Genomic DNA, 24303 nt, shown 5'->3' with positions numbered 1-24303 from the left:
GTTCCCTATCCCATCAGCCATTATGCCAAAGCCTGTGTTAGTTTTATTTCCAGGCTCTACTCTTTGTATTTTCTATAACTGAGCTCTCTCTCAATATCTCAACATTTTCAGCTTCTCCTTGTCCTCACAAATCACAAACTCGTAACAAATAATTCTTTCCTATATTTTTTTCAATGTTCAGGGCTATAGGAGCACAGAAGTTACACTTACCAGCAATAATCCTATTCCTTCTGTCTCTTTCATCTTCCATTCATTACTCAAATTAATCTTAAAATGGCAACACCATGAGCCATACTTCCCATCCAGTAAAAATGTTTTACCACCTTAACATATGTATACAGTTTTCCTGTCAGGATATTTCCCATCACTAACCCAAAACAGTTTCACTTTCAATCAAGCTTTACCTTGACAATTTTTGTCACTCACTTTGGTTGTGTTGGAAAGGATTCCTTTTATTAACCCCTTCACAATATTTCTATGGAATCTGTTCTCTGGTGGAGGTATATATTTTCTTTTAATGAGGAATTTATTCACATCTGAGTTTTTGTTAATTTCTGCACCTATGTTCTCAGTTTTAAGGTATTTTCATCCTCAGTTATTTCCCTATTCTACCTCTTTGGATGATCCCTCCTAATTTTCACCTTAGTCTTTGAACCAAATACAGTGCTCACTCATTTATTTGCTCAGTTATTTAAAGACACTTTGAGTTCTTTGTCCTGTTTATTCATGCCACAAAAATCGTGTTTCTAAAAACTTTCTCTTTTCTCTAAAAGCTTCCTGAAATGATTCATTTGCAAATGTATAAGACATCCATTTTCAAAATATGTTTATGAGGTTTCTACAATCCAAGTCTTTTTTCCTCCACACAGGGGTGAAGTGGTGGTGCAGCACAAACCTGCAATAGGAGAACTCAGCTGCATTGCTAAACATAGATAGGCATGTTACAGTGCCCTTTGAGTGATAAAAGGGAGGATCCTGGGTCAGAGTGTGTAAAATTTCTCTGGAGCTTGTTGGATGAAGATGAAGAACACCAGGTCTATGTAGATATCAACAAGTCCACCTGTTCACCCAAAATTTAATTCTCTTCTCCATCCACTCCATCTATTGCTTCCAGACTCATCACTGACCATAGTTCAGACACTGTCTCCAGCTCCTTTGTCTAAGTGCATGTACCGAGCTTCCTTGCTTTCTGCCATCAGCAAATTATAAGCAGAAAGTAATCAAAAGTCTAATTGAAAAGGATCCTTTTGAGAATCAATCCGTACTTTTTTCAATAGAGGATAATCTAAAATTGTCTGTCACTGATACCGCCATTACCAAGTGCTTGTGCCCAGGTTCAGACTATGATTTGATATTTGCAGTACATAGCTTCTTCCAATAATACCTGGAATTATCTCCAGATTCTTAGTAGCCATTTTGGGGATTTAAGTTCCTCACCACAGACTTCCTCACATACATGCACTAGTAACAAATCTGTACATCTAGATCTAACCAGTCAGAGACTGCTTTCAGGTGATGCAATGACTCAATTCTAGAGATCTTAGACTTTTTCTGTAATAAGCCAACACTCTCCAAAGTCCTTTGTATTTGTATGTAACACTGCTCCTAAACTGTAGCGGTAGCATCTTCTCTGGTATGCAAGATGTCTTTAAATACAGGTAGACCCAGATCAGAGTAGCTCTAAGACACCTTTTCAACTCACAAGGTGCTAAATCTTACTCTGTTGACTACTGAATTGCTTACTCATCTCCTCCAGCTCAGTAAATGACAGACTGAATTTGTAAAATGTTTCCTGATATTCATTACACATCTATTAACTATAATGCAATCCAATCAAATTACTATCTCAAACCTGTCAAGTCTCCTAGCTGAATTTGCAGTGGTCCAATTTCCCTACTCCATTTTCAGACAGGTTCCCATTCCTAGGTACTGTCTCCATTTCAGATCACTTAGGGGATTCAGTTTTAAGTTCTTTATTTTTTTCCCTTTTATTATCAGCTTGTCTAATTGAATAAACTGCTGTACTTGAGACAGTCTCTGAAGAACTTCATGGATCTTATTCCATACATATTGGTCAGACTCCCATTATGTCTGTCTAGCTGCTAAGGGTACAGCATGAACCAAATCATAAACCTGCAACCTTTTTCTTCAAACTATTTACTTTCCAATTTTTTCTTCTGGGTGATGGATGGGTAGGCATGGAAATACCACTTGCTGATCATTGTAGTTTAAAACCAACCGACTCTTCACAGATACATATTTTATATTAACATTTCACTTAAAGGTTTTCCTTAAAATATGCATTAGTGTATGCATTCTTTGCTTTACAAATCAAATATTCTTCTTCATCATGGCCATGTTCAAAAATGTTTTAACTTAACCAAGTTGTCCTTTCTTCATCAAGTGTAGCAGGCACATATCTTACTGGGGTGGAGGCAATCAGTTTTCATCTAGATTGCTGTTGGTTTCTTCTTCTTTTGGTGCACTGCTGCAAGGAGTGACTCACTATCTGTGACAAATTCCACAATCACTTGGAAGGCCTTTGGCCTCCTGTCATGATTTTTTATCGTGGTTTTTTATCAGCATGACCAGGTTTGGTATAACATGCATGTAATATTCAGAAAATCCTCCTGTCACTGTGCTGGGTGGATGCCTCTCAACTGGAAGGTAAGATAAAGTTACTCCTTTCTTTTTCATATAGGCATGGATCTGCTAAAATTGAGAGGTGGCTACAGACTGGTATTCAGTGTCTCAATAATTCAGTCCATTAAAAAACAGGGTGTTGTGTGACATAGTGAAGCAGGATTACTGTTAGGAAGTGCCATCTTTTCCACTATTTTGGCAGTGATGCTTAGTTTGCCCAAAAAACTTTTCAGGGGAACTTTGCAAAATAAAAGCAAGTGAAACTTTTCCACCCACGTTGCACAAGTTCTTGCTCTGTGAGATAACTTGGTACTATTTTTGAGTTACAAGTTACAATGACCACAGTTATCCGAAGCATTCTTACAGCTAGTCTTCAGAAGTCCAAACTGAAAAAAAAAAATCATAATGCTAGAATTCTCATGACACTTCCAGGGCATGCAAATAATGGTATTGAGTGAAAGTCAGTAACTTGGCTCCAAGAGGAACTTTCTGCAATTCATGGCTACATAGTCATTGTATTGGGAATATGGTAAAATATAAACATGAAAAGCAAATAAGGTATAACTCCAGAAGTTCAGACTTAAAAATAAATACATTCTTCTATCCTTTACACCTGAACACATTAACTAATAAATGGAGTATCAGTTGAAATAATCTTACAAATCCAGCAGATACTGTCAAAATCAGTAGTAAAATTAGTGAAGTATGAATTCAGATCAAATGAGTCAAGTTTTCTCTAAAACCTTTAACTAACAACTTATAAGGAATGATTTCACAATTAGCAAGTTTATGAACATTTTACTCCTGCCTTGGTGCAGAACTTCATTGCCCTTGAATTATTCTCCATTATAAATTAAACTCATGCCATAAGTCAGGAATGAGGTTAGATAACTGAAAAGATGAATAAGTTTTGGTAGTTAAAGTTTACAAATATTTTCTTCATGTACAGACTTTTTTTGGTTTGACTTACTGTCTCTCTAGTAGTCTGTAGTACTTCATCTGTTGCAGTGTATCCATTATGGCTTAAATATTTGGTTTATATTTCCTGTAGCAAAATGCATGATCTCGAGTTAAATTTAGTAGATTAAAATGAACTCTCTTCCAATCTTTTCATATGGCAGCCTGCCCATAAGATCAAAACACATAAGTGTAGGTTATGTTTAATTTCTAAATCAGAGTGTTGTAGACAGATGTTTGAAAGCTTAAGATGACTCAGATTCATTTGTTGCATGGCTTTCTGCCTGGATAACCATCGTGCCACTGCTGCTTTACTGATATATTGCCATGATGATGACATATATAATTTTATCATAACCTTTCTGTTAATGGTCCAAACTGTGTTTTTTATAATGACTATGCAGCCAAACCACCATGTGAATATGAAGAAGCACTTCTATCTTTAATGTCAGCTGATCTCAGTCAGATAACATGATAGATGATCATTATTTTCACCCTTCATGCTTTTCCTTCAACTATATCAAGCTCAAGGTGACAGACCCCAGATGAGTGATGTCTTGAATTGCTACAGTATGTCTGTCTTTTCTTCACTATGTATTTGTCTTCATCTGTGTATGGAACATAGTCAACCAGAGTTTTTACAGAAAATGTTTGAGTGACCATTTTATTCAAATATGGGTTCCCGACTGTCAATTTTCATGTTTACATTGCAGTTTTTGCAGCTAATTTTTCATCAGAAAAGTAACTGATGTGTTCTTACTTAATTCATTCACATTTTTTATTTAGACAATGATTGAAAACTTGTTCGAGAAAACAGGCTTGCATAAAAAGATTTCAGAGACCTTAAAAGTTACTTTTATAACTCCAAGAAAAGAATGGTAAGAGAAAGGGGACAGCATTTTTTTATTTGTTTCCTTATATCAGGATAATAAAAAAAATGGTTTTTTCTCAGTTTTAACCTAATTAATCCATTCAGAATGCAAGCCGCTTAATGGAACAGGGACATCTTTATGGCAAGTTTGTTTCTTTCGTAAAGCAACCATGAAAATGTTAAACTCTTAGCACATTTTAACTTTGTTTTTCTCTGGCTGCCTTCTTGTTTATAAATTAAATATTTTTCCTGTCTTGTTTTGATACTTCTTATTGCCCCTGGTGTAACTTCTCAAAGGACTCTCTGTCTGGGGTTTGCAGCAGAGCAGATTCAGACAGTTCTGCTTGGAGAAGGAAGTGGAGAGTTTTGGTTCCCATTTTGCACTTCTGGAACAGTTTAGGGAAGGAAGCACCTTTACACCTTTTATTGTTCGTGGTTGCTGACATCATATCCTTCCCTGACCGCTCTGTGCGTGTTTCCTGCCATTCTGTCAAGATTCTTCTGTGTTGCAGAGCAGGAATAGTGGGTGTGCATGTGTGTGCGTATGTGTTGTGCCTATATGTCTGTGTGTGAGTGTTCAAAAGAGAGATGGGAGCAGTCAACTGATCTGCTGCATTTGTCCAATAGCTCTTTGCCCTTCTTAAGACTCAGATCAATCTTCTGTCAGCTACCACTGCCTCTGCCAAATCACACAGTGAACAGAAGCCCGCCAAAAATGAAGTTCCTCTTTTTGTAAGCAGTCTGTTTTATTTATTTTTTTTAATGTTTGTCTTTGCGAAAAGAAAAAATGCAGATGACTATAACACAATAGCATCTAACACTGTGTTTCTATAAAAGCAATTTGTTTGCATGTGACCTTATCATTAAGTTGGAAGGTTTCTTTTATGTGGAGGTACTTCAACAAAGTTCTTTTTAAATTCTCCTGGATAATGGAAGCCTGCAGTGCTATTTCAGTTTTGTAGTACATTCAACTTTTCTAGTCAATGTGCTTTATGAATGTTAGGGAAATAATTTATGAGTTAAGAGGAACTTTAAATACTTGATAGTGCAATTTTTAACCCTGCAAGAACTTTCAAAAAGTGTTGAGAACACTGGTGAAGACCTAAAGCAACCGTGGCAATTTTTTAGTCTCCAGAGGTCTTGACATTCTGTTTGACTTAGAAATTACCAACCTGTGAACATTATAGCCCTTGAATGAGATGTCTTGATTTACTTATCTGTGTCTCATTGATTAGGAATTAATCCAACTGTTTGTTTAATATATGTACTAATGAAATAAATAGAACTACACGCAAAAGCATAGTAAGAATAACACTTGAAGCATTATGTATTGATAGGTATATTTATGTGTATATGTGTGTGTGTGTGTGTGTGTATCTAAAAGAATAAGACAGATATAGAGAATACCACAACATTCCCAGTTTGTCTCTAGTAGTGGTAAGAATAGCAGAAATTATTTTTTTAAAAGGAAATAAATTTGCTAAAACAATTGAAAGCTTATATTTGACATTAGAGAAGAAAAAAGCAAATGGAAGAAAGATTTTTTTCAAGAAAACCCGTGGTGTGTTGAAACAAATTTATGTTTCTTTGCAAATTGTGTGGTTTATACATACGACCTAACACAATTTGTCTTCTCCTTCAAGTTCTCTCAAGTTGCATGATAATTAACAATGAAGTCATCCTTGCTCCCTTTCAGCTTTATTTTCCTACACGTCTTTTTCCACCTAAAATAAAACTAATGTAGTAAAGCAATGAAAAACAAAATTCTGCTCATCAAGTGTTGTGTGAATTACTTTAAGATAATTTTGTGTAGATCATGGAAATTTTAAGTGTCCTGACTTTCAACTGCCTATAAATTTTTTGTTGTTTAAAGACTGGTCTTAAATGTGGAACTGATAAGTGTGTGAGAGAGATTCAACATATTGCTCCTCCACTATGATTTTTCTCCTTCCTGATAAGATTTTTCTCAGCATTAAGAGATTTTTTTTTTCTGAACTCACTAAGCGTGAGCATCTTGATCTGCAGAACAGCTCATCCTCACTAACCAGTCACCACTGCTCTAATCTGTCCACCCTGACCTTCCAACTTGCAGTCAATAGGAGCTTAGGCAGACATAGTGCTGTAAACTGATAGGGCCACTGATTTCAGTTGAATGAAGGGAGAGGAAGTTGTTCCATATGCATTTGCTGTGGATTAGCGTATGGGCTTACTGTCACAGAGAAAGCCTGTTAGACTCCTTTGAGTCCTGCATGTGCATGAGAAACACTATTCTAACTTGGTCTTTTTGTTGGAGGTAAGACTATAGAAAAAACAGGAAATAAGCCTAGTCCAAGGAAATTTAAAACTGTTTCTAAAAATAGACTGACTTTGTTTGTCAACACTGAATATCAGATAAGACTGTCTCCTAGTGTTTGGGAAAAAAAGGTTTTAAAAATACATTTGATCAATTTATTTCATATTTTTGGAATTTTTTAACTTTTTTTGTTGCAAATATGATCAAATACCTTTGTGTCTTTTTAAGTAGTCAGAAGTTACTGTTTTCAGCTACAAAAAGTAGCAGCAAAAAAAAATATTTTTGGCCCACACTTTATTATATTATCAATATGAATTGGCCCATGTTCCATGTTTTGCATTATGTTAATGATATATAAATATGGCTAGAAAATAATATAAAAAAGCATTTATGTGCAGAAAAGTAATAACTACTATACTTGAAAATTTGTTTTGCCCAACAGATTAATTACATCATAGTGGCTAGTTAAAAAACTCAGACTATTTATTTGTTAACTTTTTTTTCTTAGTCATAAAACATGAGCAGCTTAATGTATGTGAAGAAAATCAAGTGACAGCTGAAGATCAGGGGTGAGGTCTAGCTTTTCTACCTCAGTAGCTTTGAATCAGAGATAAAAAATGGAATAAATGGCCACGACATCGGCTTAGTGCTATGTAACATATTGTAAGAATTTATCAGGTTGGCTGACAGACTACAATCTTAGAATAAATATGGAAACACTAGCTCCTGTTTTAAAATTACCCAATTTTTATTTCCAAGGCAATATTTTTAACACACTGTGAAGCTATCATGAAAATGTTAAAAACCATTTAAATTAGTGTTGTTCAGATTTTTTTTTCCTCTTCTGTATTTCAAAGAACTCTCTACTGTTCTGTTCAAAATATGTAAATCTAAAAATATTGTAAACTAAGATTATAGGGGGGAAAAATTATGTCTTTTGCCGCATACTAGACTAACTCATTTCTGTATTTTCTTCTATTTTCATCCAGTCTTTTATTGCTAAAAGCACTTTGGATATGATAGAAATTAATTATGTGATTTATGACATTTTGTGAAATATAGAATGTGTCCTGCATTGTGTATTTTTTGTATATTGCATGTAATTGTCCTTAGCTCAGTGAGAGAGCCAGTATTGTAAAGATCAGTACATTACTAAAACAGTAAAAATATTTTTCAGAACATTCATAAATTATCATCTGTCTCTATTATTCCATTTTTATAAGGAAAGATATGTTTGCTGATTATAACTCCTCCATCAAAACATTTTAGAATTTACACTGAGATGAAGTGAGGGGAAAATGCACTAATGTTTTCTTCAAGGGTCTTGAGTAATACTTTCATTAATCCATATTCTTAAAGAATAAGGTTACAAATTTTGGATTTAAAGTAGCTGACATCTCTTATATATCAAGTAACACTTTAATAAAGGTCCATCATATTTGCATAATGAGGGACATTATCACCTCTGCTGTCAAAACACAAGATTGTTTTCCCTTCAGAAATGAATTAACTGGCCTACTTTGCATACATAGGTACAGAAAGGTTCATTAACTCTCTGATTTAGGTAATTTTTCATATTAGATCTGTGAGTGATATTTGAAATTAGAGGCACCTAATTCTGTTAAAATTTTCACAATGTGTATTTCAACCCTTTTATTCACTTGATATATTGGTGGTGTTTTTTTTTTAAAAAAGAAGCCTTTGAATTAAATTATTATTTCTCCATACATTACTTATTTTATAGATGCAGTAAATTTTTATTATAATTTACGTGTGCATTAAATTATATTGTGGATGCTTGGGCAGCTCCATAGTAACTTTAGTTACATAGTAACTTTCTGGTTATCAATTTCATAATAACATTTGAATTCCTTTCTGTGTTTAGCAGGAACGGATGCAGAGGACTGTGAACTGAGTAGTGCAAGTGCTGAAGAAAGAGGTTTGTTTTGAGGAAACAGGAAAGAGGAAGAAAAGAGAAGGGAAAAATACGTAATTTTAAGGAAGAAGGAGAGAAAAAAAAACGGGGACTATGGGGAGAAAAAAGATTCAGATTACAAGGATTATGGATGAACGTAACAGACAGGTGAGTTGCAAACATACCACATTTGAGCATCATATATTTATAAGGTGACATTATCAAAAGTGATAAAAAGCTGATAATTTTGTGCGCCTATGCATATACCTACATATATGTATATATATACACAATGTATGTAAGGCCATCAAAGAAAAAGTACTTTTATAAATATTTGTTGATAGGTCATTTTATAAATGACCAGAAATCTCACACACAGCGTTTTCAAGTTAGTAACATGCATAGTTAGTAATTTATTACTTCAGGCCTTGGTTCTACAAAGTCTGATATTTATGCTCTACTTTGGACCCCCTCCGCACTTGCTTTGACTTTCAGTCTGGAATATACATTGTTAAGCACATCTGTGAGTTGTTACAGAATGCAGACTTTTTGTACTGTATTTTGTGAACTGTTATGAGTTATTATAATATGACTTGCGTTTAAATACAGAGCTCCCAACTATTTATGTTTCTACACCTTTGCAGTGTTTTTATTTTTACCTCCTTCATATAAAAATGACACTGTGTCATAAAAAAATCTCATCTTTTCCTGTCTGAATTTTAAAAATAATTTAGGTAGCCTCACATATTCTAAAACCCATATAGAATAATATTAACATATTGTAGTTATTAAGCCAAGTGACCATCTCTGATGCTAGGTCCAGCAGGACCGGCTAACTAATTATTAGCTCTGCGTTAGATAAAATGGCTGAGTCACTGTCATGTATTATCAACACTATCTCTGCTAGTTAGATCATGGCCATAAATTAGAGAATCTGCTTTCCTGTTTTCACAAAAATAAAATTCAGCAATTGACATCTTTAAATAAAATCAGTGAAAATGCTGCTGTTTACATTTGAAGTAAATGGATAGATGTTTTGTTGAAACTGGAGATTCACAATTGTGAGAAACTCTCCATATAATTATTTGACACTGTGATTAATGTTCTTCATACACCTGGCTGCAATTTAGGAATAATCTTCAGTAGCTGATTTTAAGAGCTTGATACCCAGTTACTGTTAATATGGTAGTTCTATTCGTATATATATATAAATATATAAAATTCTTTATATATTCAGGTTGTTTTTTAAGAAGCTTAGAGGATTTTGTAAAGCCGTAAAAAACTCAGCCTAGGCATAACAACAAATTGTAGTCTTTAAACATGCTTCCCAAGAATTTTTAAATTTTGTAGTGTTAGTAGTCACTTGTGTTCTTCATAGGGGAAAATCATATGTAAAAGCAAAATGATACATTTTGTGTTTTCCCTAAAGGTTGCCAGTTCCTGTGGGACAAGCCAAAAAGCAGTAATTCTAGCAATATAAAACTATCATCGTGTTTATTTTAATTGGCTGATAGCTTGAAGTTTAAATTGGATTTGAAATATTGAATTGAATTTATCATTAAATGTTAAGTCACTAGTTGTTTGAAACTTGCCCATGCTACCCTGGTTTCTTTTTGAAGGGAACCTGAATTGTTTTGTAAATGATACTACAAAATTTTGCCATTAGTAACATTAGTTCATACAATAGCTTCAATGTCAACTTGCTTACTCAAATAAAGCATTTACAGAGACCTTAGCCCCAGTTTTGCCAAAGAGATATCTTACTAAAGATAATTTACTTTTAAAAAGTCTAGTCTTTCAAGTCATGCACAGTAGAGTTTCAAGAATTCCAGCACCAGCTTTCAGAACTAATGATTATGAATAAAACTGTAACGCTAGAGAAATAACAACTGTAGTGATAGTGCAGAAAGTGTTTATCTTGCTAGCATTTCACAGACATAGAATTATAGAACGATTTGGGTTGGAAGGGACCTTAAAGATCTTCTAGTTACAATCCCTCTGTCATGGACAGGGACAACTTCCACTGGATCAGGTTGCTCAAAGCCCCATCCAGCCTGGCCTTGAACACCTCAGGGATGGGACATCCACAGCTTCTCTGGGCAAGCTGTTCCAGTGCCTCGCCATGCTCACAATAAACATTTTCTTCCTAATATTTGATCTAAACCTACTCTCTTTTAATTTGACTACATTCCCACTTGTCCTGTCACTCCATACTCTTGTAAACAGTCCCTCTCCATCTTTCTTGTAGGCTCCCTTCAGGTACTGAAAGGCTGCACTTACGTCACCCCAAGCCTTCTGTTTTCCAGGTTGAATCAAATTCAATTTCATTAGCAAATTTAATTTGCTAATATCTATGATGTTGATCAGCCACTGTGAGGCTAGAGGTATAGATTTGCATTATGCTCCACATAGTAAGACTGGCTTGATTCCGTTTCTTATTTCTACTAATATATTGTATGACAATTTTAAAAGTGTTTTACTGGTTTTATCCTCTTTGCATTTAGTGCCCTGATTTAGAGCTCAGTGAAGCCAATGAAAAGATTTCCATTGATTCATTTGGACTGTGGGATCAGGCTTTTTAATAGTGACCATATATATATATGATTAAATACAACTGGATTTTCAATAATAGCTGATTGATCTTTTAACTATTTGTATGACATGTACTCTTTCACAAGCCTCACTGGTTCTTAAAATATAATGGATCCCATGAGATATTGCTGCTTCAGCATAGCAGGATCAGTTTATTTGTTTTCTGACTTGTACACTTCCAGTAATTTTAGAAGATTACCTTGTTTATATTGCTATATTGTCTTTTTATTTGATTGTATTAATATATACTGAAAAAGATTAAAAGGTTGCACTGGAAAGAAAAAAAAAGATTAAAATTTTCAATTAATACAACTAAGATACCAGCTCAAGCACAGTTCCTCAAAGCCTATTTGTAGCGCCATTTACAGGTGGAAAATTTTTCTTTCTACTTCGTGAAAACGTGTTTGCAAGAACAGCAGCAAATCAGTTGACTTGAAACTACCTTATTGTTACTTATGTTCAAATGCAGTCTGGTTTCACGACACAAGGTTTGTTAGATGGAAATATGATATACCTGGGTGGTGCATCCTCAGCTGTTCTGAAGCACGTAAATTCTCTACAGGACAGCACACGCAGGGAAAAATACATGGAACACGTATCAAATGAAGAGATATAGCAACAGTTTAATTATTTTCTCTTCTCCCAGTGCAAAGGTGAATCTATTTGGAAAGCAGAATTTCTGAAAAAAGGTTTAAGTTGTTACAAGACCTGGGGAAGGTGGTTTCTGTCCTTGCTTTCCCACTCACTTGCCCAGTGTCCTGACTAGTTATCTACGTCGACCATTGAATGGTATACTTATTCTGTCAGTATATCAGCTGTTTTCCTCCACACTACTGTCTGCTATAGTAGGAGACTCCCCTGCTGTTCAAAGCGCTTGTATGACTGGATTGGGAAGGACAAAAATAGTGCTGACCTCCCTTCAAGAGGATTTTTTCTGAGCAAGTCTAATTGGTTGGATTTGTGTACTTTAGTGACCATACTGGTAATAAATGTAAGTTGAAACTGTCCGGAGTAAGATATCTGGCTGCAAATCTCACAGAAATGTGCAATATGGAGATACAATCTGCAATTTTCCAAAAACTATTTGAAACTTTGACATTTTGGGATAAGTTAAAGGGAAACTACTGCAACCTAGTCATTAGAGGCCCAGTCCTTTTACCCTGGCCTGCATAAAAGCTCTGTCATTTACTTCAGTGATTGCAGAATTCAGGCTTTTAATTAGGAGAAGCCATTAATTAAATGTTGTTTCATGTGGGCTGCAAGTTGGCTGTATTTTTCTAGCCCTCGTAATTACTATGTGGTGACAAAGGTGGCAAGAATGTTTGAGTCTTCTGTGAGTGATCACAAATTTTCTTTGGTTGTGAAAGTTTAAAAAAGCCAATCTGAAACATTCCCTTTCACTCTACTTTTTGCCACAGATAAAAGGAGTATGAATAATTGCCAGAGCTAGAGGAAATGTGTATTTATTTGTGTAGTTTAGTTACCACCATGATATTAAATGGGAATGAAAACTCTCAAGAGAATGCTGTTATAAGCAGCCAATGTGACTAGCAGCTTTCTTTTTATTCTTGTGACACTGGATAATAAAGTCTTCATAAACGTGGAATAAATCCCTAGTACTATTGTTCAGGTTCATGTGATTATATTAGCCTTGTCAACAGCCCATTCAAGCAGGCTATGACTGCTCACATGGTATTAGGTGCACCACCAATAGGATCAATAGCCAAAAACATTAGCATTGATATCTCATGCTAGAAGTTCCTGACTGCTACAAGTTCTTTCTGCAGAAATTCCAATCAAGCAGATTGGAGAATGCTTCTATGAAGACTTCTAGGTTGGTTAAAAAAAAAATAAGTAAAACAAGGAAAAATGTGTGAACTTTATTTCCCTTTGTTTTCTTATTTGAAAGAAATAATATAACTACCTTTATTATGGTCAATACATGAAGGAAAAATTGCATTCATCTGCCTCAGAAAAGTCCTTGAATTTTTTCTGGTTTTAATCAGTTTGTAACATTTTTTTGTTTTAATGAGAGCCTTTTGTGGTCTGCTTTAGACTGAGATTATCTGAAACTCTCTTTGCAGCCATCCAGGCAGGGCTGTCCAGGCCTAAAATAAATAGTTGTAATGACATAAATGATATTGTATTACTGTTAAACAAGGTCACTAACAAAATATCTCATTAAATCCATGGTCTGTGGGCTAAATCCAGAGGTACATTGACCCAGGAATGAGGGTATATTGACTTGATAATATTCTGGTATCAATTCTGGTAAACCCTCTTGCTTTAATCCCCCTTTTTTTGCAGTTAGTATTAAGAAATATGAGATCTCACCATTTTTTGTCCCTCTGATCATCTTACTCATTAGTTCCACGGTTTTTTCCTTTTTGCGAAGGTTCACAGTTAAAACTGAATTGACCTGAGTAATGATTCTGCACACCATTCAAAACACTTCTTTCAATTTTGTAATGAGCAACTGGGACCTTGTTATTAAATACCATAGGAACTGTGCACTTTAATATGAAGGTGCCTAAACAGTGATCCACCCTTTTTAAAGTATCGTGTGTGTGTGTGTGTGTGTGTGTGTGTGTGTGTGTGTGTGTGTGTGTGTAATTCAGTGGGGTATAACAGTAACAAACACTTACTGTGTAACTTTTTCATGTACAGACTTTTTACCAGTCTTTGATTTCAGCAAATCTGTAAAGCTATAAACCAAGACTTACTGAAGTTATCAGCTCAATAGAGAACAAATCAAAGCAGATAGGTAAAGTGAGGTTATGGGGCAGTGGAATAATATCCTAGAGGGAAATGACCAATTGCAGGAAGACCTAGATTTGTTCTACTGACTTAGATACCTAATGCTGCTAGTTTCAAAATTAATTTCAGCCCCATGTATCTATTTATATCTGTGTTTCGGTTCTATGTAAAAGGAAAGGGTAAGAGACTATCGTCTAAATCAGAAGCTCCCCTGTAGAAATAGTGCAGAACCCTGAGTATTACTGCTAACATGAGTGCAAGTTGGATAGAAAAGTTTTTTCCACCAATTTCCGTATATTTTCAGTATTCCCTCATGGGGTGTCTTAATTTTATCCAGTATATGAGATTTTATTTTCTTTCCCCCAGGCAAATGTTATCATATGAAAGCATAACTGCTTGACTATGCAACTAAGCATAATTTTGTTCAATGAACCTTTGTCTTAAACATCACATGCTTTTTATCTTTCACGTATTTTAATTCCTTCCCTTGCTTATATTAAATTACACTGAGATATATGCTTGGAATGTAACATTAAGGTTAGGCCTTGGCCCTGGTTTTTCAGAGGTAAAGTTATGTTTCTGTAAGCAAAGAATTACACCCCAAGTTTTCGTGACTCCTAATTTCTTGTGATCTGTACAATTCTGGTAGCACTTTTCATGTTAAGCCAGAGTACCTGAGAAGTAAAGTTTTAAAAATGCTACTGAACTGAATTGTGAATTTCTAGAATGCATTATATTTAAGGTTTAAATGTGCTTGTATTACAAATGTATGTTCTGAGCATAATTTGGAGTGAATTAGCATAAGGTAAATATTTAGGTCAAATTACTTTTAATTTGAAATGTGAGCAAGAAGGCTAAGTAAAGAGAGTGCAGTGGTGAATGAAAGATCTGCCAACATAGTAGAGCTGAAAAATAGTGTCGACACAGGCACAGCCTTGCTGTCTTGCAAGGAATGGTTTGGAAAGCCCTGGGGAAGAAAGAGCTGGAGGCGGGAAGCAGAACTGAAGCCATTGTGGAGAGGAAGAAGTTACACTCTTCCTGTTATGACAGGAAATGCAGACAAATGTGCTTCCTGACCATTTGCTCAGCAGGGAATGAAATATTCTTTGACCTTTACCTTATGAACATTTTAGCAGCACAGATCTAGTAAACATGTTTTTTACAATAAACATCTATTTGTACCTGCCAGAACTGGTGATAGCATACAAAAAAAAAAAAAAGTCAACTTTTTTGTGTATTGTGTTAGCTACTGTGTTTCTAAGATGATGTTTTTTGACTAAAATATGTACATATCTGTAGATCTGTCTATAATGAACTTAATCTTATCTCTCTGATTCAACAAAAGGAAATGAAGCATCAGAAGTTTGACCCTGTTTTGTTTTAGATCTTAATTTGTAAGTTAAAATGGGAAGCATATTGATACTGGCTAACCTACTAATTTCTGACTTGCTGTATCATCTGTTAATTAAGAAATCTTTCAATTATGCCTGCTCTCTTTTCTTACAAGGGAAAAACTCATAAGAGAGATCCACCATCATGTACTGGATTTGGGCAGACTGAATAGTATTACTATTTTAAGTATTTCATCCGCTATTTATGCACAAAGATTCTAAAAATGTGGTGTAACAAACAAAACCTTCTTTTTTATATTAGTTAATCATGAACATTTTATTTGTTATGGTTGCAATTTTAGGGCATCCTCTTAGAACTCCTCTTTGTCTGGACTATTCAGCAAGTCATAGCTCGATATGCTTGAGGCTTTCCGGGACAATTGTTCTTTTACCAGCATAAATCACTGCTATCTCATCCTGTAAGTTATGCTGGAGGGTTATAAGGACATGGAAGCAATCTGATCAAAGTCCTTCACTGCTCTTTAAAGGGTCTTCCATTTAATATGGCATGGCCAGCTTTTGCATAAAGGAAGGTTTGTCCAGAATGAGTCCTGCACTGGAACTGTTTCCCAGTCCCATTGAGGATTATTGTAAAGATTGTTGCAGTCAGACTTCTTCATGTGACAAACAGAGCTAAGCAAAAATCAAATAAGAGGAAAGGGAAGAAAGAACATGACAAGAGCAATTGCCTCTCCAGTAGTTACTTGGGGCTTCAACAGGATAGGTTTAGGTGCCTTTTAGTGACATTTTAGTGAAAAGCCCCTTGGATTACACATGGCTTTGTTTACAAACGTAACTTATGTTTGAATATAGGTAAATTGAATCATAGAATCATAGAATCAGCTGGGTTGGAAGGGACCTCCGAGATCATCAAGTCCAACCCTTGATCCAACACTGTCGTGGTTACTAGACCATGTTGCTAAGTGCCACATCCAGTCTCATCTTAAAAACCTACAGGGATGGAGAATCCACTACTTCCCTGGGCTGCCCACTCCAGTATCTGATTATCCTCTTTGTGAAGAAATTCTTTCTAATATCTAACCTAAAACTCCCCTGGCACAGCTTAAGACCATGCCCTCTTGTCTTTCTGATAGTTGCCTGGGAAAAGAGACCAACCCCCACCTGGCTACAACCTCCTTTCAGGGAGTTCTAGAGAGTGATGAGGTCTCCCCTGAGCCTCCTCTTCTCTAGGCTGAACAACCCCAGCTCCCTCAGCCTCTCCTCATAGGACTTGTGCTTGAGTCCCTTCACCAGCCTCGTTGCTCTTCTCTGGACCTGCTCCAGGACCTCAATATCCTTCCTGAACTGAGGGGCCCAGAACTGGACACAGGACTCGAGCTCGAGGTGCTCCTGTAGTACCTGGTATTTGTCACATACATTGTATCTACCATGCCTGCTCTAGTCCCTACATCAGAAATTTAGACATTCCAGATGAAATAAGGACAAACAGAATAAAATTTCTTTTTGATGGGATAGTGCCACTGTCAGATATTTCTGTGCATCAGTGGTCCCTGTTTTTCACATATTTAATGGCAGGAAATGTATATGAAAAGGACTATGTGCAAATTCCCTGTTTCTCTCGTTTTTCTATGTCAGCAGCTATATATCTTCATAATCAGAATAGGAAGAAGTAAGAAGAGCACTGATATTTTGACACTGTTTGGACTGAATTACTTGAAAGATCACAGGACTGCTACTTTGGAAACATAAAATGTTAGCACACATGCTGTGACTATTAGTGACAAATATGGAGTGATGTTATGGTTCATTCTCTCATATTATGTGAGATTTCAGAAAAATTACTGGAAGAACCTGAATTAAACCTAAACCTAAACTAAACTATATTAATTCAAAACTAACTCCTATTAAAAAAAAAAAAAAAAAGCAAAGACCACATGGTGACTGTTTCTTCACTGATCCCTTAAGATCTATCAGAAGTATTGTTGTTACAAATTTAGTTAAATAAAGATTATTATCAGTGGCCAGTATAACCCATAAAGATAAATTTAAATTTCAACAGATGAACGATTTGTACTTGCAACCAAGCAACATTACTTTCTAATTTATATAGTTTAAGTAACTTGAACTTACTAGCGATTAAACAAGAAAGTCTCCTCTGCTCCCTTTAAATGGAACGTAGCACAGTGTGTGATACACACACTTGATTTCAGGCTGTTTACAGCTCCACTTGCAGATATTGCAATGACTATGCCATGTGAGAGGCATTTCCATGAAATTGAAGAGCCAGAGTTGAAGGGGAAAAGCATTCTTTTAAAAATCCTCCTTTGTCAGTGCCTTTCCCTTAGCACGTGGGTTTCACCTTTAGTTAGAATTGCATCCAAAATGTATAAAAAGCTCGATTTATAACAAGGAAGTTAAAAGTTGGCTATTTCATTGTCGGTATTTTGTAACCAAGCAGCATCTTGATTAGCTCACAGCATACCAAGTCATCAGAATTAATGCTTCTTCATATACAAAAATGCTGCAGGCTTTAGAAACTTCTTGGTACTGCCATTCCTGTTAGGAGGGCACTTAAATTTAAAATAAATAGTAAATAAATAAATAAATAAATAAATAAATAAATATTAAATAACTATCATAACCATACAGCTAAGACAAGTGCAGTAGACTAGTGGGTTTTCAGCTAATATGAAGGGATGACTTTAGGGTATTTTTGTAGGTTTCAGAAATAATTGTGGTACCTTCTGCACACTATTCCTTTTGCAATACATATGAAACTATGCATAAAAAAGCACCTCACACCAGTATTTAGAAATTGTGTCATTGTTTAAAACCCAGTGCTTTATATACATGGGCTTAAAAAGGTTTTAAAGATCATTGATAAATGATTGATAACAGATAAAAGCCTTTTATCTGTTCCACTTTGTCCCTCCACTCCACTTCCATTTTTTCCAGTTCTCACACTATTATAAAATATCTCAAAAAGAGAAGGACTTCCTAAATTGCCTATTCTTCTCCTATAGAGAAGTGAATTTGTGAACCAGGTAGCAATATGATTCTTGCTACTGAAAAAACTTAAATACTAAAGAAATATTGAAACATAGGTGGTTTTTGGATGCCTTTTTTAAAATATGTTGATGAATTGTCTCATATGTGTATTTTGTTTCAGTGTCACTAGTGTTCTTTATGTCAAATGACAAAGTAACATTGTCAGCTGTTATATGATGCTATCAAGACAGAACTTTGAACACAATATATAATAACAAGACTATATAAACACCTAATTTTTTGGTACTGTAGCTACAGCTTGTATTCATGCCGATATGTGTGTCTTGTTCATTCTTAGCACTAAGTCGGTTCAAGTGTAATCAGAGCTTCTTAAGTGTAGGCTGCACACTGCCTTCCAACTATACAAAACAGAACAGATGTTTTAAATAATTTATGCTAAATTTTACCACTCAGGATAACTTGTGCAATACTAGAATATTGTTAACAATATTTATTAGATACTTTTAGTGTGGGTGAGTATGGTTAACATAGCAAATAATGAACAAATTCATAGCCAAAAAATTTAAGTAATAAACATGCTTTTTACTTATATTGCTCACAAAAATATTTTAGCATATGGTGTATTCATCTTTGTTATGTAGCCACATAGAAGAATGTATCAAAAAAGATAATTTCTTTTTTTTAAAATGGCTTGAAGAGTATTCTTAATCTCTTCTGAAGTTACTGACCTGACCTTTCACTATACATTCAAAAATACAAGTTCACCTCTACCATAAACTGGTGTAAAAGCATAATAAATTTATATGTATACATAGATATATATGTATTATATATATGTAAAGATAAACCACTATGAATGGCACATTTAAAAATTAGTATTCCACATCACCACAGAAACAGTAATAGATACAATTGTTTTAAATTCATTTATCAGCAGTTAGAGAAAGCATTAGCTGATAGATTTAGAAAATATTAGAAAAAATCAAGGAGTTAAAACCAAATCAAATTCAGAGCAATTAAGATTATATAATAGGGAAAGAGAAAAGAAAGATCTAGCTGATTTATTTTTCTCTTTTTTTTTTCCACTTTCCAAAAAAAGGAACTCTAACCAGCATCATTCTGGTGATAAGTGTTATGAAATAAGTATCTGCTGTGCAGCACAGCTGTGTGGTTTTTCTAAATGTTTAGGAGTATCTAACAGTAAACACAAACAGTGGCTTTAAGGATATTTCTGTACTAGGGTGTACTTTGATGGTGAAAAGCTATAACATGCTAAATGCAGAGGTTTCTGCGCAACAGAAACCGTATTGTACAGAGACACTCCACCTAACACGCTGTGGTCAAAAAGTTGATTGAAAGGCATGTTAGATGCAGAAAATATGTTGAATTAGTACATTTTATTTTCTGCAAGTTTACTGATTTCTAAAACAAGTTCATATTTATATGATTCAACAATTGCATTGCAATTTTCTCTAATCAGAAAAAAGTTTAAAGGAGTATTTTAAAGACAGGATCTTTTAAATTTTTTTTTTAACTTTTTTGTAGAATTTGAGTGAAGTTTTATTACCTATCTCATTATTCGTTCCAAATATCAAAAGCCATGATAGAAAAATTTAGAAAGAACTAACTATTAATTATGCATACTTGAGACCAGTGCTGTGGAAAATGTGTTTTTACAATGCTTGAATAATTGTATTTAATGCCAATCCACCTTTTTTTACAGTACATTGACAGAGGCTAAAATGAAATTTACAGCAAGAGGAATAACATTCAGTATACATTTGGGAGAATAAGTGTTCATAGTATTGGCACAGAACCTCGTCTTTCTAAGATGGTCTAGCAAATAGGGATTAGCAATACTTAAAAATCACGTTTTCCATGGCCTGACATGCTGGGATTTTAAGGTAGTCTGGGATTGCAGTTAGCATTAACTTGTGTTAGGAGTGTGACAAGATAAAACAGCAGCCATATGACTCGTGTGCAGATGAATCTTCTTACCTCAGCATTAAAGTGCAACGATGCCACTGCTTATGGGTGTACAGGTAATGGTAGCAACAAGTGCAGAATTAGGCAGACCTATAAACTTGGTTGTGTGCCTGTCCTTGACCTATTAAGTACCTTGACTGTGTGCTAAATATGAGTAATTATAGGCTTAGCAAAACTATATTTTTTTCTTAAAAATCCTTGTCACTGAAAATTATTAGAGAATAAAATATGTGTAAAGAATCACATATATTTAATGGAAATTGCACATATGAAGAAACAGAAGGAGATAAATTCAACCATATAATTAAATTAAACAGCTTTTTGTAGTTTCTTATTTCGAGTCACATGTGTTACTGGAACTTGTAAGCTAATGGAGGAAAAAAGAGGAAAAAAAATTGTTTAATGTGCAGATCTTTCATTGTCAAAGCAGTCCCCATGGAAAATTAGGGGTTTGTACTGAATAATTATATTTTTCATACTACCTGGATTTTGCATGATGTCTGGGCATTCACTGGCATTCTGAGAATTTATAAGACCATCCCTATTTTTTTTCCTGTGTAATATGACCCCTTGTACTAAAAAATGCCAGTTCATATTTCTAAGGATATAGCTTGAAATGAAATAAAATCTGCTGTGTGGTTAGAAAAGACCTTTTTTCAAAAGTCTGACTGGCCGACCAGCTTTTGTTTGTTCTTTGTTCATGTTTTAAAACTCTCATTTCTCACATGAATGTTTGAATTTTTAACACTTTATATTTCTTCAAAACTATTGTGAACATGTTTATATGAACAATGTATCTCTTTTACACTACTTAAATGCTGTATAAAATGATTTCTTTGCTTCAAATCTAGCAGGAGTTGAGGGGTTTGAAATCGAAGTCAATCTCTATCAAAAATAAGAATTGACTGCACATGTTCAAACTATTTACAGGTGCTAATCTGAGATGCAGTTTTTAAATATTGATGGTAAGGATGTATGCAGTCTAAAGGGTATCTGAATTTAGAAGTTAGAGAGAGATACAGTATCAACACTTCATAGCACCACTAAATGAAAATGTCTCATTCTCCTTACCTGTACCTCAAGTTTTGTGCAGTGATAATTACGTATATTTCCTCCCTTATGTGACACACATACACACACATATGTATTCTATTTGTAACTGTAATTATATTTATGCCTTTGTCTTCTGAACATATTCTATTCAAAGACTATTGCAGTCGCAGAAAAAAGGGAGAAGGACTACAGAGTGTAACTTGTGGGTTTTTGATGGACTTTTTTTGCTTTTTTTCCAGGTGACCTTTACAAAGAGGAAATTTGGGTTAATGAAGAAGGCTTATGAGCTGAGTGTTCTGTGTGACTGTGAGATTGCTCTGATCATCTTCAACAGCACCAACAAACTGTTCCAGTATGCCAGCACTGATATGGACAAAGTGTTGCTGAAATATACCGAGTACAACGAGCCACATGAGAGTCGAACGAATTCAGATATTGTTGAGGTAAGACTTCATGTATTGCTCTGAGATAGAGGTGCTCCAAGTGAGTAGATCATACCCTCAGGTGACATAGCAGCAGGAGAGCAGAATAGGACAATGTATTGGTTTGGAGGTTGGAGGTGGTGAAGCCAAGACTAAAAGAAAGCTATGTCTTGTGAGTAATTTTATCCTGCTGAGTCTCACAGAAACTCCTGCAATGGGATCTCTGGCTCCCTATTGTCCAGCTTTCTGTGCTGCTTTGTTCCTGTGTCCCATTAGTCCTCTCCATGCCTTGACCATTACCTACCAGCTGAATCTCCCCTTTGTCTCCTAGTCTCCCCCAGTCACATGCTCTCCAGAAAACATTGCATACCTTGTCTCCACATTCCAAAAGTTATAATATTGCCTGTCCAGGAGGAACTAAAAATACATTATAAAAGATGTGAAAGAAGATTAGGAGCCACTGCTTTAAGGCATTTAACTGCCCTTTTAAGCTTTTTGATTATTTACAAAGGAAGGATATTTAATAAAATGCAAGAAAAATTTACTTACAATCTACACAATAAAAATGTTTCAGCTACAACATACAGAATGCTATTAATATAATGTAATAGTAATGATATCAAAGCACTAGTGTCAGAATGCTAGAAACACTTTTTAAATATTGGTTTTGTAAATATATAGGGCAATTTTTAATTACAATTACAGAAAATTATTAAATAAAAAATAAAATTTTAAAATTTAAGCTTCTAATATTTGCAGAAAAGTCAGTTTGCTTTAAAATCACATTGGGATTCAAGCTATGCAAAATACATGAAGCCTTCAATGATTTTGTTGCTATAGCAAAGCTCTCACAGTGATATCTAAGAAATGGATTATATGACCTATACAACTTCGATTTTCAAAGCACCTGAGTGATTAGCCATCCAATATTATAATATTATAATTTTAAAAAGTATTGGAAAGTTAAAAGTCAGTGAAAATTTATTCCTGAATACCTTGGCACTTAGATTTTAAAGGTTTTAGTTTCAGATTTGGAAAGAATTTATATGTTGTCTCAAATGAGATTTTGATGCTTTTGGATTCTTCACCTGGGTTAGTCATGCATTTGAGACTAGCAATGTAAGGAAGTTAGTTATTTACATATAATGTTTTTTATGGATAAAAAATGAACATTGCTACACGTTACAAAGAGTCAGAGGCACACCACCATAGATGGGCAAAAACTGCACCGAGGAATATATATCACTTTTCTGTCTATCCATATGTCACCATCTAGGAAGATACTCTTTTACTTCCTTCATGATTTCCCCCCAGATTTTCTCCCATATTAGAAGAGGGTGAGGTTCTGACAGCAGAACAAAAATTTATGTGATGTAAGACTAGAAGGAAAGTGCATAATGTCTTCCTCCTCTCCATCATCTCTTTTCCTCTCTTACTTTGAATCTTCTGTATAGACATGAAGCCTTTCCTGTCACTTAGATTTTTTAAGCCCATGTCCAACAGAATTCAAATTCTGTGTCCAAAATAATGTCCCGTCCTCTTCTAGTGGCAAAAAGCCAGAGTATTCTTAGCAGAAAAGTTTCCTGTGATATCTTTACTTCTTCCTGCAGGCTTTCTTGTGGAAATAGGTGAGTAATCCAGTTAGGGATTTATTGCTTGCTTTACAATGAATGAATACTTTTGATCTTGAGGACTATGGTTTTTAAAGATACCTGAGTTAAAATTTAAAATTCCAATAAATGTCTATTTTGTTATAACTTTTAGATTTTTCAGAAAGAGCACTCACTACACCAGCAAAATTCCTTTCTGCATTAAGAGTGGGCCAGTTTGGATAGGCAATTTTGAATGCAGATGTGTAATTTTCTGGCTATACCCAAGGTTTGGTGGGCATCCCTTTTTACAGGGACGAAAGTAAAAGTATGTAATTTAAATTGAACAACCTAACAATAGGCAGAAGAGGCCAAATTAGGTGAATGTTTATAGTTTTTCCATATGTTCTGTCTGTTTTGAATTTGTTTTTCTGTTATATTTTTCAATGTTTTGCCTGAAACATAGAATACTTAAGCTGCATCCATACTGATATGGTTTTAAGATCCAAGGAGTACTTCTACAGGGTGTAGGTTTTGAACAAGACTATCATGCCTTTACTGGGTATTTAACATCGTAGTTACAAGTATAGAAGAGGAATAGACCCCCTGAAAATATACAATCTGATAAATGGTTTGACTCTTCATGTAGTTTAGGTATATTTTTAGGTACAGGATAGAAATCTGCCACACATTTAAATATTTTAATTTATCAGTTAAACTGACTACATTACACATATTTTCCTTGTAAGGAGTCCATCTTCTTTTCACTTTCAGACGGTTAGATTACATATTTACAAGTTCTTAATCTTGTTCTTCCTGAGCAATCAACAGCAGCTGAGAATCAGACAGTATTACTAAATCTGA

General features: G+C 34.8%; 1 protein-coding gene across 23 annotated transcripts in view; it reads left to right on the top strand.

The window, feature by feature from the left end:
• Positions 1-24303, top strand: part of MEF2C (myocyte enhancer factor 2C) — a 139628-nt gene that overhangs the window by 49732 nt on the left and 65593 nt on the right. For 20 of the 23 annotated variants that reach the window (XM_032676816.1, XM_032676817.1, XM_032676811.1 and 17 more), the window contains 2 exons: positions 8650-8847; positions 21668-21871. In XM_032676816.1, coding sequence (XP_032532707.1) covers positions 8794-8847; positions 21668-21871 — 258 coding nt within the window. In that variant the 5' untranslated portion in view covers positions 8650-8793. Of the gene's footprint in view, positions 1-5098; positions 5204-8649; positions 8848-21667; positions 21872-24303 lie in introns of all 23 variants that reach the window. The other 3 variants (XM_032676806.1, XM_032676809.1, XM_032676807.1) reach the window with 2 other exon arrangements.

Source organism: Chiroxiphia lanceolata, chromosome Z (assembly GCF_009829145.1).
Source record: "Chiroxiphia lanceolata isolate bChiLan1 chromosome Z, bChiLan1.pri, whole genome shotgun sequence".
In the NCBI taxonomy this organism is placed as follows: Eukaryota; Metazoa; Chordata; class Aves; order Passeriformes; family Pipridae; genus Chiroxiphia; species Chiroxiphia lanceolata.
Note: the sequence above shows the minus strand (reverse complement) of the source record. Positions and strands in the feature narration are given on the sequence as shown.